Source organism: Clupea harengus, chromosome 18, assembly GCF_900700415.2.
Source record: "Clupea harengus chromosome 18, Ch_v2.0.2, whole genome shotgun sequence".
NCBI lineage: Eukaryota > Metazoa > Chordata > Actinopteri > Clupeiformes > Clupeidae > Clupea > Clupea harengus.
In genome coordinates, this window is record NC_045169.1 from 18,332,647 (window position 1) to 18,348,698 (window position 16,052).

The 16,052-nt window shown below is 47.3% G+C and overlaps 1 protein-coding gene across 1 annotated transcript in view; it reads left to right on the forward strand.

Annotated features, from left to right (window-relative positions):
* dnah2 (dynein, axonemal, heavy chain 2) overlaps nucleotides 1-16,052 on the forward strand; it is a 182,303-nt gene that overhangs the window by 150,236 nt on the left and 16,015 nt on the right. Inside the window, exons 68-81 of the mRNA XM_031584949.2 lie at nucleotides 298-423; nucleotides 1,342-1,490; nucleotides 1,943-2,009; nucleotides 3,860-4,010; nucleotides 4,286-4,434; nucleotides 4,720-4,853; nucleotides 5,550-5,694; nucleotides 6,473-6,672; nucleotides 8,066-8,192; nucleotides 8,609-8,795; nucleotides 10,211-10,359; nucleotides 12,372-12,555; nucleotides 13,188-13,378; nucleotides 15,844-16,035. Coding sequence (XP_031440809.1) covers nucleotides 298-423; nucleotides 1,342-1,490; nucleotides 1,943-2,009; nucleotides 3,860-4,010; nucleotides 4,286-4,434; nucleotides 4,720-4,853; nucleotides 5,550-5,694; nucleotides 6,473-6,672; nucleotides 8,066-8,192; nucleotides 8,609-8,795; nucleotides 10,211-10,359; nucleotides 12,372-12,555; nucleotides 13,188-13,378; nucleotides 15,844-16,035 — 2,151 coding nt within the window. The remainder of the gene's footprint in view (nucleotides 1-297; nucleotides 424-1,341; nucleotides 1,491-1,942; nucleotides 2,010-3,859; nucleotides 4,011-4,285; nucleotides 4,435-4,719; nucleotides 4,854-5,549; nucleotides 5,695-6,472; nucleotides 6,673-8,065; nucleotides 8,193-8,608; nucleotides 8,796-10,210; nucleotides 10,360-12,371; nucleotides 12,556-13,187; nucleotides 13,379-15,843; nucleotides 16,036-16,052) is intronic.

The window sequence follows — 16,052 nt, forward strand, 5'->3', positions numbered from 1 at the left end:
TTGAAAAAGTGTGAAGGTTTCGGTTGGCCTCTGGGAGAAGTGATTTAAAGCGTCATTCAGTTCATCAGGCCTGGCCACCTCATTCACATAAAAGCCAATAATGAGAATCTTAAATGGAATGTGCTGGCTGATTAGACCAGCAAAGAGAAGACTGTTGCCAGGAAGCCAGATATTCTCACTCAACATTTCCACCAGTAGGAGGGACGATAAATACGGCCTTTTGGTAATTATGGTTCTCTGTGTGTGTGTGTGTGTGTGTGTGTGTGTGTGTGTGTGTGTGTGTGTGTGTGAGTGCAGGGTTTGGAGTCTAACATGGGCTACCTGGTTGGAGACTGTCTTTTGGCTGCAGCATTCTTGTCCTACATGGGCCCCTTCCTCTCCAACTACAGAGATGAGCTCGTTACCAGCATCTGGATGAAGAAGGTGAGTCACGGCCGACAACCCACCCATCCATCCCTCCCTCCCTCTCTCCCTCCCTCTCTCTCACTCTCACTCTCCCCCTCCATCCCTCTCTCCATCCCTCCCTCTCTCCCTCCCTCGCTCTCTCTCACTCTCCCCCTCCATCCCTCCCTCTCTCTCTCCATCCCTCCCTCTCTCTCTCTCTCTCACTCTCCCCCTCCATCCCTCTCTCCCTCTCCTCCTCCATCCCACTCTCCCTCTATCTCTCTCCCTCTCCATCCCTCTCTTCCTCTCTCACTCCCACCCACCCATCCCTCCCTCCCTCTCTCTTTCTCTCCCTTTCTCCCTCTCTTCCTTCCTATCATCTCAGCAGTCTATCGAGATCCAAACATTTGCGCGACTGCTGGTTTGAAGATGGATGTACACAGACGCTGCTTAGTCACGCAGCTCGAGGGTATCCAGACTATCATTTTTAAACACTGTTAAATGTCAAGTCTGTTTTCTCGCCCCTTTGTTTCACCGAGGCTGTAATTGGCTTTACACTTTGAGTGATTCCTCATCAGCGGCGAGGCAGCCGCAGTCTGTAAATACCCAGATGAGGGCGTTCAGCTGTGTAGGTGAGGGAGTGATTCACTCTGTTTTAGCGTGGTGGAAATAGGCCATCATCGTCACCATGAGGAGGCCAAGGTAGCATTGAAATATAGTCGGTAAGACTGATGAGTCTGACTTAAGATATTGCTCTCCACCATGACCTCCTCTCTCTCTCTCCCCCTTTCTCTCTCTCTCTCTCTCTCTCTCTAACTCACTCTCTTTCATTACTGTTATGAAATATTTTGTTGCTTTTTTTTTTCCTTTTCATATCCTTTACAGATTGTTCTGTAATGATATATTAAAGGCTTTTTAAAAAGCTGTCTGTCTTCCCGGCTGCCCTCTGTCTTTCAGATAAGTGAGCTGCAGGTTCCGTGTTCTCCAGGCTTTAGTTTTGCAGTGTTCCTCTCCAAGCCCACGGCGGTGCGCGAATGGAACATCCAGGGCCTCCCGTCTGATGCCTTCTCCACGGAGAACGGAGTCATCGTAACCCGCGGCAACCGGTCTGTCAGCATCAGCACCACTCCTCTCTCACGTCTGACCCATAATGATGCTTATTGTATCGACATAAAACACACACCCACATAGGAAATGCTAGCACACACACATACTCTGATACACACACATGCATACACACAGTTACACACACACTCTTTAACTTAAAGGCGGCCACACACACTCATACACAGGATTAAGTGCACACTGACAGCATACCCATCTCACGGTGTCACAACATGAAAGTACACACACAGACACACACACTCTTACAATCAAACACACAAATACACACATCTGTGTGGTCAGACATTTCCTTAATAGCTTTCAAGAGCATCTTCTGCATATTATGTGACTGGCAGATAATGAATGGAGTGGGGTTTATGGATATAATAAACAATATGTCATGCAACCAAAGTAATTGGCCCAATTTTTTCCCTTTCCATCTATCTCTTTCAAGATGGCCTCTAATGGTGGACCCGCAAGGACAGGCCCTAAAGTGGATTAAAAACATGGAGAGCAAAAGAGTGAGTGTCTGCCTCCTTCTTTTCTGTCTATATTCGTCTCTCAATCACTCTCTCTCTCTCTCTTTCTCTCCTACTCTCTCTCTCTTTCTCCCTCTCTCTCTCTCTCTATCTTTTGTGCCATCCCTCCTCCCCCGTCCTCCTTGTCTTAATGCGTTTTCAACAAGTAGCGGCTCCTTAATGCGCCCGAGAACAGAAGATATCTAAAGCATACAGGCAGGAGCCGAAGGACAGAACAAAAAGGCATTTTCAGAGATTAGGGCAATCTAGAGAATCAAGACAAGCACACAACCCCTTCATTATCTCCCCGGGATCATACACACACACACACACACACACACACACACACACACACACATGCGCGCTTAGCTATCTCACCTCTGCCAAGCCAACACACATATGCATACACGTGCGCACCCTCACACACACCTCTCTCACTGCTGCCAGTACAACACACACGCACACACACACACACACACACACACACACACACACACACATACACACAGCCATGAATTTGAACTTTGCCAACCTAGCACACACACTCACACACATACACACACTTCATCTCCACTGCTCCATAAGGACACTTGCACACAAACACAGAACTCCTTGTCCCTGTCTTAATAACCAGTCACAAACCCACACACATACACTCTCACACACAGGGATAAAACCCTGTTGTGCTGCAAAAAATCACCTTGAAAATGAGAAAACTGCCAACGAGTCTGACATCGCTCCCTCTCTTTCGGTCATCGGTCATTCCCCGCCCCCCTGTTCTAGAATGTTCTGGCCCAGAGTGTAGGGCGCTAACTGACTGAGGACTCCTGCTCTATGGTGTCATGAACTCTGTAGCTCTATGGTGTTCTCTATGGTGTCATGAACTCTGTAGCTCTAAGGTGTTATGAACTCTGTAGCTCTATGGTGTTCTCTATGGTGTCATGAACTCTGTAGCTCTAAGGTGTTATGAACTCTGTAGCTCTATGGTGTTCTCTATTGTGTCATGAACTCTGTAGCTCTATGGTGTTCTCTATGGTGTCATGAACTCTGTAGCTCTAAGGTGTTATGAACTCTGTGAATCTATGGTGTTCTCTAAGGTGTTTTGAACTCTGTAGCTCTATGGTGTTCTCTATTGTGTCATGAACTCTGTAGCTCTATGGTGTTCTCTATGGTGTCATGAACTCTGTAGCTCTAAGGTGTTATGAACTCTGTAGCTCTATGGTGTTCTCTATGGTGTCATGAACTCTGTAGCTCTAAGGTGTTATGAACTCTGTAGCTCTATGGTGTTCTCTATGGTGTCATGAACTCTGTAGCTCTATGGTGTTCTCTAAGGTGTTATGAACTCTGTAGCTCTATGGTGTTCTCTATGGTGTCATGAACTCTGTAGCTCTAAGGTGTTATGAACTCTGTAGCTCTATGGTGTTCTCTATGGTGTCATGAACTCTGTAGCTCTATGGTGTTCTCTAAGGTGTCATGAACTCTGTAGCTCTATGGTGTTCTCTATGGTGTCATGAACTCTGTAGCTCTAAGGTGTTATGAACTCTGTGAATCTATGGTGTTGCGTTTTAACTTCATCTCCGCGTGTTTGTCTGTATTGAACGGAGAAAAGAACATGCTGAAAGTAAACATCATTAGTTGTGACCTCCACCTTCTCCTCTTCTTGTGGAGTGAGACGAGTGGATAGGGTGAGTCAGACAAAGACTGACAAACTCTACGGCACACACAGACTTTGGACAAATGCGTATTGTGTACATGGGTATGGGTACATAGGAGTCTTAAGTCAATAAAAGTGTCTTAAAAGTGAAAAACTCTCTCTTTCTCTGTCCTTTTGTTCTTTTCCTCAACTTGCCCAGGGGCTGAAGGTGATTGATCTGCAGATGCCGGACTTCCTGCGGGTCCTAGAGAACGCTGTCCAATTCGGTTCACCGGTTCTGCTGCAGAACGTGCAGGAGGAGCTGGACCCGTCGCTTGCCCCCATCCTCAACAAATCCCTCACACGAGTGGGTCAGTCACCTGCACCTGCTGGCATATACACACCAACACACACTTTCTCACTCACATATGCATGTACACGCACACATACATAAACTGCTGTGTGTGCAAAATGTGCATTTCTGTGTGTGTGCGTGTGTGTGTGCATGTGTGTGTGTGTGTGTGTGTGTGTGTGTGTTTGTGTGTGTGTGTGTGTGTGTGTGTGTGTGTGTGTGTGTGTGTGTGTGTGTGTGTGTGTGTGTGTGTGTGTGTGTGTGTGTGTGCGCACATGCATGTGGTTATTGCAGGTGGACGTCTGCTTCTGAAGTTGGGTGACAAGGAGGTGGAGTACAACCTTGACTTCCGTTTCTACATCACCACCAAACTGTCCAACCCCCACTACACACCCGAGATCTCCACCAAGACCACCATTGTCAACTTCGCCGTCAAAGAACAGGTTTGCTGTCTATATGTGCTGTCTATATGTGTCTATATGTGTCATGCATTATGTATACAAGGTGTGGCTATTAAATAACGAGACTGTTATTACATGTATAAAGTAGTTATATGACTATTACGAGTTTGCTTCATTACAAATGCAGGGTTTTCCGTGGGTGTGTCCACATATGTGTGTATTTTTTTGTTTGTATGCACAGTATTTCTTCTGTGTGGGTGTATGGCAACTCAATATATATGTGTGTGTGTGTGTGTGTGTGTGTGTGTGTGTGTGTGTGTGTTTCAGGGTCTTGAGGCGCAGCTGCTGGGTATCGTGGTGCGTAAGGAGCGTCCTGATCTCGAGACGCAGAAGGACTCATTGGTGATCAACATCGCCTCAGGCAAGAGGAAACTCCAGGAGCTGGAGGACGAGATTCTCAGGTACTGGAGCACACACACACACACACACACACACACACACACACACACACTCCCACACATTACACACAGACATATGACACCACACACTCACTCTCTCTGTCCCACACATACTCAGATTTACACACACATTTAGAATAACTTGTGCACCCACACTGTTTACACACTTCCTGAGGAGCTGTTATTGCAGGTGTGAAAACCAACACTTTTTATTTCAAACCTGTCAGCCTGGATATGTTTCATAAGATTCAATAGACTTAAAAGGTCACTGTTGTGTGTCTGTGTGTGCTTGTGTGTATATAGTCTGTATTCTGTGTGTGTACGTCGTATGTATGTATGTGTGTGGGCTGGGGGGTGTATGTGGATGCATGTGTGTATGTATATGTGCGTACATGTGTGTGTGTGTGATGTACTTTGTGTGTCGTGCCTATGAATGTTGAGCATATCCCATAATCTCTATACGTGCTCTGTGTATTTGTGTTTGTGTGTGTGTGTGTGTGTGTGTGTGTGTGTGTGTGTGTGTGTGTGTGTGTGTTTTCTGTGTGTGTGTGTGTTTGTGCGTGTGCGTGTGCGTGTGTGTGTGTGTGTGTGTGTGCGCGCGTGTGTGCGTGTGTGCGTGTGTGTGTGTGCGTGTGTGTGGTGTGTGTGTGTGTGTGTTTGTGTGTGCGTGTGTGCGCGCGCGTGTGTGTGTGTGTGTAGGCTGCTGAACGAGGCCACAGGCTCGTTGCTGGATGACGTGCAGCTGGTGAACACTCTGCAGAGCTCCAAAGTGACGGCCACAGAGGTGTCCGAGCAGCTGGAGACCAGCGAGCTGACAGAGATCAAGATCGATACCGCCAGAGAGGTGAGAGAGGGGGACACAGAGCAGTGGGTGGGAGAGATGGAGAGATGGAGTTGGAGAGAGAGAGAGAGATAGAGAGGAGAGGGTGGGAGAGAGAGAGAGAGAGCGGAGAGGGTGGGAGAGAGAGAGATGGAGAGAGAGGAGAGGAGAGGGTGGGAGAGAGAGAGATAGAGAGGAGAGGGTGGGAGAGAGAGAGCGGAGAGGGTGGGAGAGAGAGAGATGGAGAGAGAGGAGAGGAGAGGAGAGGGTGGGAGAGAGAGAGATAGAGAGGAGAGGGTGGGAGAGAGAGAGATGGGGAGAGAGGAGAGGAGAGGGTGGGATATAGAGAGAAAGAGAGAGAGGAGAGGGTGGGAGAGAGAGAGAGAGATGGAGAGAGAGACGGAAAGAGAAAGATGCAGGGAGAGAGATGGAGAGAGAGAGAGAGAGAGATGGACAAAAGAAAGTGAAAGACAGGACAGGGGTCGATAGGCATAATACATGACTAACACATGACTAATACACGACTAACTCGTACATAAAGACATCATTGCTTTGGTAAAATATGTTTATATATTGATGTGTGTGTGTGTGTGTTCCATGTGTATCATTTTTGTGTTTATATGTGTGTGTTGCGTAATATTTGTGCATGTCTGGGTATTTCCTCATTGTGTATTTCTGTGTGTGTGCTGCTATCCTGTCTGTGTGTGTGTGTGTGTGTGTATTTCTGTGTGTGTGTGTGTATTTCTGTGTGTGTGCTGCTGTTCTGTCTGTGTGTGTGTGTGTCCCGGTGTGTCCTCTACAGGCTTATCGGCCGTGTGCCCAGCGGGCGTCCATCTTGTTCTTCGTGCTGAATGACATGGGCCGCATCGACCCCATGTACCAGTTCTCCCTGGATGCCTACATCGACCTGTTCAACCTCAGCATGGAGAAGAGCAAGCGCAGCCACAAGCTGGAGGAGCGTATAGCCAACCTCAACGACTACCACACCTACGCTGTGTACAGGTAACACACACACGCACGCACGCACACACCCACACACACATACGCACAAGCGCAGCCACAAGCTGGAGGAGCGCATAGCCAACCTCAACGACTACCACACCTACGCTGTGTACAGGTAACACACACACACACACACACACACACACACACACACACACACAGGCACAAGCGCAGCCACAAGCTGGAGGAGCGTATAGCCAACCTCAACGACTACCACACCTACGCTGTGTACAGATAACACACACACACACACAAGCACAAACACACACACATATCACAAACCTATGCTGTCTACAGGTTGCACACACACACATATTAGACACCTAGCACCCCTACACCATCTACAGGTATAAAATTCATACAAAGGGAACACACTCACCCACCCACGTTTAACACACTCACCCACCCACGTTTGCCGTCTAAAAAAGAGTAAGGAAGTGTTTGTTTGGTTGTCTTTTTCCTCCCATGTTGGCCTAATTCCATTTATCAGTACTGTCACCCGTCTCATCTATAGAGTGGCGCGCGTGTGTGTGTGTGTGTGTGTGTGTGTGAGTGTGTGTGTGTGTGTGTTTTGCATATGAAGTGAGCCAACCTATCAGCCGTAGTAGTGTTAACCCCCAGCTCATGGCACTGGAGGATATGCTAATTGGAAGGAGGCTTGTTTTGACAGCCCTTCAAAAGTTTGAATAGTGAGGGCTGGGGTGATACTCCTGCAGCCTCAGGCAGTCATGCCCACACACACACACACGCACACACACACACACTCACACACAAACACACACACACACGCCCCTCCGGGAGATCCACTCGGCTCCGATCCTGTCTTTCTCGAGAGCTCCAAGTAGTGTGTCTCTCGGCCTCAGCGGAGCCCTGAGGATCCTCTGCATACTATGCGCCCTCATACATCCCACTTAAGGATGCTTTACTCGCCGCGCAGCGCTACACATTCATCTTCAGGTGTAAATGGCCTTTTATCCTTCACGCTCTCCTGAGGACGCTCACGGCATATATGCCACGGCGGAGATGACTTTTGAAGTGGACTGTTTCCGTGGTAATCAGGAAGGCCGTCTGTCACATGCATGATGCTCCATGTGGTATCATTCTCACATCATATGATGGTGATGATGATGGTGGCTGCTGTGTGTGTGGTGGGGGTCTGTGTGTGTTTGTGTCTGTGTGTTTGTGTGTGTGTTTATCGAGACAGGTGTGAGTGTGAGTGTGCGTGTGTGTGTGTGTGTGTGTGTCCATGTGCATTCAGTGCATTTGGGATGTATCAGTATGTAAATGTGTGTGCCTAGCTTTGCATGTGTTGCCGTGCATTTGGTTTATACATGTATTTGTGTGCATATGTGCGTGTGTGTGTGTGTGTGTGTGTGTGTGTGTGTTCTAACAGGTTCACCTGCCGAGGGCTCTTTGAGACCCACAAGCTGCTCTTCAGCTTCCACATGTGTGCTAAGATCCTGGAAGTGGTCGGCAAACTCAACATGGATGAATACAGCTTCTTCCTCCGTGGAGGCCTGGTGAGGAATGGGGCATTAGGGTGTGTGTGTGTGTGCGTGTGCGTGTGCGCATGCGTGGGTGCGTGCGTGTGCGATCTTGTCTGTGTGTGTGTGTGTGTGTGTGGGTATGTGTATACCTTTTGTGAAGGTAAAAGCTCACCATGGACAAGAGCTATGGGAGTGTACATATTCATTATTAGCTGAAGACCATTGGAATCACCAAATTCTCCTAATCTCTCTCTCTCTCTCTTCACACTCATTCTGTCTCTCCTAACCTCTCTCTCTCACTCTTTCTTTTGTTCACTCTTCCCATTCATCTGCCCCCCCCCCCCCCCTTCTCTCTCTCTCACACGTCTCATCTCTCTCTCTCTCCATTCCTCCATCTCTCTCCACAACTCTTTGTGTGTGTCTTTGTCTCTCCTGTCGTCTGCTCTCAGGTGCTGGATAAGGAGGGCCAGATGGATAACCCGTGCACCAGCTGGCTGTCTGAGTCCAACTGGGACAACGTGACTGAGCTGGACAAGCTGACCAACTTTCATGGCCTCATGGCCTCCTTTGAGCAGTACCCCCGAGACTGGAACCTTTGGTTCACCAGCCCCGAGCCCGAAAACGCACCTCTGCCAGGTGAGAGAGAGAGAGAGAGAGAGAGAGAGAGAGAGAGAGAGAGAGATAGGCCAAGGGAAAGACATATTTATGGATATGGAAAAAAGAGGGAGATGTGTACTCTGAGATGTGGCCGAGGGAAAGAGATAGATAAATAGAGACAGAGAAGGAGAAAGAGTGATGTAGAGAGAAAAAGACGGAGGAAGGGGAGATGGAGAGAGATAGATATTTACGGAGAGGGAGATTGTGTACTTAGTGGATATTGTATATAAAGGGCTGAAGGGGAAAGATCAAAGAAGTTGAATATGTGGGTAGTGGTTACCAGACAGTCCTGGATATGAAGCTGTTCTCTTCAAGATATTGCATTGTTACTGAGGCCAGGGGAACATAATGAAGAGCAAGGCAAATACATACAGTGTGTGAGTGTCTGTGTGTCTGTGGGAGTTTGTGTAAGTGTGTGTGTGTGTGTGTGTGTGTGTGTGTGTGTGTGTGTCGGTGAGGGTTTGTATAAGAGTGTGTGTGTCTGTGGGGGTATGCGTGTAAGTCTGAAGTTTTCCCCCTCCTCCTGCTGCTCCCAAATATCCTTTTCAGCTGTAACATTTCAAAAGTCCCAAAAAATTGGATTAAATTTTGGATTGTGCCGTGTTTTTGTCTGAGTTAATTTGTGTGTTCCGGTGGCTTTGTGGGCTGCCGTAATGGTGATTATGCATCGGCCCTCGTGAGAGCGGCCTGAGATCTAGCAGGTTCGAGCGGACGGATCGAGCCAAACTCCACTCCTTTATTTTATTACGCTAACGACATTAGCCCAACTTCAGTTCCATATTAATGCAATCAGGGCGGACGTGAGCCCTGATCGTTTGTCAGCCGCCTGCCATAAGCACCCGTGTTTATGAAAGCAATTTAACTTGTTAGGATTCATTACGTTTTTGGCTCAAAGTCAGTCACAAGGGAAGTCCGGTACAGAGAGGCGCCTGGGAAGTAATCGTTTTATCTGTCCCGCTTTCTCTCTTTCTTTTCATCGTCCTCCGACACTCTTTCTCTTGTAAACTTTCTGGTTCAATTTCTCTGTCTTCACCACCCTCGTGTCCTTGTCATTCCACTTCATTTCAACTGTTTGTTGCTTCTCTGCCCCCCTTCACCATGACTCCATCTCTTCCACCTCTCTCTTTCCCTCTCTCCCTCTCTCTCTCTCTCTCGCTCTCTCTCTTCTCTCTCCATCTCTTCCACCTCTCTCTCTTTCTCTCTCTCCCTCTCTTTCTCTCTCTTCTCTCCATCTCTTCCACCTCTCTCTCCCTCTCTCCTTTTTCTGCCTCTCCCACTTTTTCTCGCTCTTTCTCTCCCTCCCTCTCTTTTTCGCCCCCTCTCTCTCTCTCCCTCTCTCCCCCCCCTCTCCCTCCCTCTCTCCCCCTCTCTCCCCCCTCTCTCTGTGTGTGTAGGTGAGTGGGAGAACAGCTGTAATGAGCTGCAGAGGATGTTGATCGTGCGCTCTCTGCGTCAGGACCGCGTCTCCTTCTGTGTCACCTCCTTCATCATCAACAACCTCGGCTCTCGATTTGTCGAGCCCCCTGTCCTAGACATGAAGGCTGTGAGTTATACACACTCACGCACATTTGCACACATACACATACACTCTCACAAACACACACACATACACTCTCACACACACAAATATACCCTCACACACACACACACACACACACACACACACACACACACACACACACACACACACAGTGCTCTGCAAAGTCCTAGACATGAAGGCTGTGAGTTATACACACTCACGCACATTTGCACACATACATATACAGTGGGGGAAATAAGTATTTAACCCCTGCCGATTTCGCAAGTTTGGCCACTTGCAAAGAAATGTGTGATCTATAATTGTAATAGTAGGTGTATTTTAACAGTGAGAATGAGAAAATCAACAAAAAAATCCAGAAAACTGCATTTTATAACATTTATGACTTAATTTGCATTTGATGCAGAAAATAAGTATTTGAACCCCTAGCAAAACATGACTTAGTACTTGGTGGAATAACCCTTGTTGGCAAGCACAGACGTCAGACTTTTCTTGTAGTTGGTCACCAGGTTTACACACATCTCAGGAGGGATTTTGGTCCACTCCTCTTTGCAGATCCTCTCCAAATCCTTAAGGTTGCGTTTTCAATGGGAGGGAATGAGGTTCAAGCCCAATGTTCCACGTTACATGGCCCCATCCATAGTCCCCTCGATGCAGTGGAGTCGTCCTGTACCCTTGGCAGAGAAACAGCCCCAAAGCATAATGTTTCCACCTCCATGCTTGACAGTGGGGATGGTGTTCTTGGGGTCATATTCAGCATTCTTCCCCCTCCAAACGCGGCAAGTCGAGTTGATGCCAAAGAGCTTGATTTTGGTCTCATCTGACCACATCCTGTTTCCCAATCCTCCTTAGAATCATTCAAGTGTTCATTGGCAAACTTCAGACGGCCCTGTACATGTGCTTCCTTGAGCAGGGGGACCTTGCGAGTGCTGCAGTACTTCAAACCATTACGGCGTAGTGTGTTGCCAATGGTTTTCTTGGTGACTGTGGTCCCAGCTGCCTTGAGATCATTCACAAGCTCCCACTGTGTAGTTCTGGGGTTATTCTGCACCTTTCGGATGAGGGTTCGTCACATCACCGATACCGCACGAGAGGATATCTTGCGTGGAGCCCCAGACCTAGAGCGATTGACAGTTGTTTGGTGTTGCTTCCATTTACGAAAATTCACACCAATAGTTGTCTGCTTCTCACCAAGCTGCTTGCAGATATGTTTTGTAACCCATTCCAGCCTTGTGCAGGTCTATAATCTTATCTCTGACGTCCTTGGTCAACTCTTTGGTCTTGCCCATGGTGGTGAGGTTGAAGGTGTGAAGTATGATTCTTTTGACAGGTTTCTTTTATACACGTCACCAGTTGAGATCAGGTGTACCTTGTTAGGCCTAATGAGGACTAATCTGTGTGCTTCTTGGGCACATAACTGGTCATTGGGAGCCAGAATTCTTGCTGTTTGCTTGGGGGTTCAAATACTTATTTTCTGCATCAAATACAAATTAAGTCATAAATGTTATAAAATGCAGTTTTCTGGATTTGTTTGTTGATTTTCTATTTATCACTGTTAAAATACACCTACCATTACAATTATAGATCACACATTTCTTTGCAAGTGGCCAAACTTGCGAAATCGGCAGGGGTTCAAATACTTATTTTCCCCACTGTACACTCTCACAAACACACACACATACACTCTCACACAAACAAATATACCCTCACACACACACACACACACACACACACACACACACACACACACAGTGCTCTGCAAAGTCAGTATATTTGCCAGTGAAAATCAGAGCAACTGAATTGTATCTGTTTTAAACTATCAAGGAGCTCGGTCACAAAGGTACTTTAAGACTCAGTAACTGTACAGTTCTTCTTCTCATTCACACATTTACCTGCAGATTTTCTGTATTTCCTCTGTGTTTCTCAAATCCTTTTGTTCCTGATCTTTCCCTCTTCTTTCCCCCTCCCTCTCTCTCCCCTGACCTCTGTGTCCTTCTCTCTCCCCTTACCTGTGTCAGGTGGTTGAGGACTCCACCACTAAGACGCCGCTGATCTTCGTGCTGTCTCCGGGCGTGGACCCCACCGTGCAGCTGGTGCTATTGGCCGAGACGTCGGGCATGGGCCGCCGCTTCCACGCCCTCTCCCTGGGCCAGGGCCAGGCGCCCATCGCCACCCGCATGATCAAGGAAGGCGTCAAGAACGGTGAGTGTGTGTGTGTGTGTGTGTGTGTGTGTGTTTGTGTGTGTGTGTGTGTGTGTGTGTGTGTGTGTGTGTGTGTGTGTGTGTGTGTGTGTGTGAGAGAGAGTGTGACCTGTTCGCAGGGGAAAGATGGAGAGACTGGTGTGAAGGGGGAGGATAAGCTGGCGTCGACACACAGGGCTCGGTTACTGATGGTACTCTACACTGCTGATCTTACGAGGTCTCTAGTGGTCTGGAGAGGAGATCGGATGTGTGCTGGCTGGCACGGTCTAGAGAGCTTGCTGGTGTGGCCTGTAGGGGAAGTCCAGTGTAATTTGACATGGTCCAGAGAACCGGTCTGACCTAGTCTGATGTAGTCTGGAAAGGTAGTCTGATGCAGTTTAATGTGGTCTGAGTTAGTCTGAAAAGGTAGTCTTTGCTTGAATCAACGTTGTGAATTTGCAAATACACATACCTCAAGTTTTTCCTGATCCCACGTTTATAAAGCATGTATAAAGTATTAATTAGTACTAATTGTTTATAAACACGTTACTACTGTTTCACTTTCCTCATTCCTCCTCTCCTCTCCTCTCCTCTCCTCTCCTCTCCCTATGTCCCCTCTCCTCCCCTGCCCTCCCTGCCCTGCCCTGCCTCAGGTCACTGGGTGTTCCTGGCTAACTGCCACCTGTCCATGTCCTGGATGCCTCAGCTGGATAAGCTGGTGGAGCAACTACAGGTGGAGGACCCCCACAAAGACTTCCGCCTCTGGCTCAGCTCCTCCCCCCACCCCGACTTCCCCATCGCCATACTACAGGCCGGCATCAAGATGACCACTGAACCGCCAAAGGTACACACACACACACACACACACACACACACACACACACACACACATACACACACACACACACCGACATCACCATCACCATACTACAGGCCGGCATCAAGATGACCACTGAACCGCCAAAGGTACACACACACACACACACACACACACAAACACACACACACACACACACACACACACATACACACACACACACACACACACATACACACACACACACACACACACTGACATCACCATCACCATACTACAGGCTGGCATCAAGATGACCACTGAACCGCCAAAGGTACACACACACACACACACACACACACACATACACAGACATCCCCGTCGGCTACAGGCACACACACACACACAGACTCTCATGTAGACAGTCTCTTGTACACACACACACACACACACACGCAAACCCTCACACATACAGTACTCGCATAGGCGGAGATCCCGGGGGGGACGGGGGGGACGTGTCCCCCCCTACCATAAAGTTGCCCCCCCCCCAACAATCATTGACATTTTTTTTATTTATTTATTTTATTTTATTTTTTTAAATAAAAATACGACGACACAAGCGGTGCTAATTATAGATGTAAAACAATGTGTTTTTTAAGTGTTGAAAAATCATGTTCCCCCTATTCCTCAAAGTGGTTTGGTTCACATGCTGTTTCCGGCAGCTCCGTGTTTCAGTTAATCAGCCCAGTAGCCTACACGGTCAGATTGTCAGACTGTTTCCTACTCTGTCCCCTGTCGCTGCCGCTATGATACACGATATGCAAAGAGATTTATCTCATTCTCGAACGCAGTAAGAACATGTAAAGAAGACGTTTTTTTCTAAACTCCATTTACGAAGTTCCAATCGATATGCACAAGTATACATACGTTTATTAATGGATTGGCATGACAACGTGAACGTTTGCCGATAACACACGCATGCCGGTAATTAACACAGTTAAGATAGCTAGCTAGACAGTCTAGGACACTGTCCTGTCAGGGGCAGGTTCATGCTAGTTAATAAACGTAGGTCTACATCTCAGTGCCTCTCCAGATTTGTTAAATTATCTGAAGTTAAATGAATGTCATCTTTTTCTGCGGTCCATGAACTATGCTGGTATTGTAATATGGAGTGACAGTGGCGCAGGAGGTAGAGAGGTCGTATTATAATCGAAAGGTTGCTAGTTCGATTCCCTGTCGAGCTGTTTTATAACATATTTTGAGCATCAAGTTCTCTTGAACTTTGGACATTATTTGTCTGTGAATAGATATTTCGTGTTAGTACATTTAATGCTGTTTAGATAATTCTAAAATTCGAATTTCTGTTTGTAAATGTGATAAGAGAATTCGGTATTTAGCAGTTTATGCTAGCTCTCGTGAAAGCAATTTTTTCATGTCCCCCCCCGGAATTACACTCTGAAATTTGACCATGTATTGTCCCCCCCTACAATGAAATGGGATCTCCGCCCCTGAGTACTCGTACACATTTGCCAATATACACACACGCGCTCTTCCATCAGAGGTTAAAGTATGTTGAAATGAAAGGCCTGTCTGCAGTATGAGCAGGTCTATAGCAAACACACTTCTCCCACATTAAAGGAAAGGAAGAGATCGAGCCCTGCAGAACTTTTTTTGATCCAATTCAGTTTCTCTAATTAAATTTGTTTAATTCAATTTGTTTTATCTGTATGAAAATATATTATACTCTCTATCCTACACAGCCCAATTATGAAGTGGTTTTGGTCTACACACACACACACACACACACACACACACACACACACACACACACACACACACACACACACACACACACGCAAACACACACACACACACACACACACTCATGTCATTACTCTCTCTCTTATTTTCTCTCTCTCTCCTTCCCTTCTTTCTCTATGCTTACCATTCTCCATCCTTCATTTACTCTCATTCCTTCTTTCTTTCTGCCTCCCTCTCCTCTCTCTCTCTTCCACTCTCCCTCTATCTCACTCTCTCACTCCCATCTCTGTCCCTTTCTCTCTTTCCCTCTCTCTCGCTGTCTCTGTTAAATCTCTGTCTGTCTTTTACATTTCTTACTGGGGTCAGCTCAGATGGTCATTTGGAGGACTCGGAAGGACAAGATATTGGGAGTGGGTTTCTGATTCTGTAGACGTTTATAAGGGGGAGGGGGGGGTGGCAAGCCATATTAAAATCTAATATGCTTATTATAAAATGGTTAGTGACATTATGTCTTTTTCTACTGTTTGTGTGTGTGTGGGGGGGAGGGGGGGGCTGTTGTGTGAAATTGGTGGTGATGGACATACAGTTTTTAAAGTGTGACAGGGAGGGAGTATGTAGGGTTTGTGTGTGGGGAATTGTAATGTTGTACGTGTTTTATAAGCATGTGTGGAAGTACGGCAATGGTTTAAATTATAATCCTCTCTCTCTCACTCTCACTCTCCCTCCCTCTCTTCCTCCCTCCCTCCCTCCAGGGCGTGAAGTCCAACATGAAGCGTCTGTACCATCAGGTGACGGAGGTCCAGTTCCTGCGCTGCCAGAGGCCGGTCCAGTACCGGAAGCTTCTGTTTGCTCTGTGCTTCTTCCACAGCATCCTGCTGGAGAGGAAGAAGTTCCTTCAGCTGGGCTGGAACATCATCTACAGCTTCAACGACTCAGACTTCGAGGTGACCACCAGGGCATG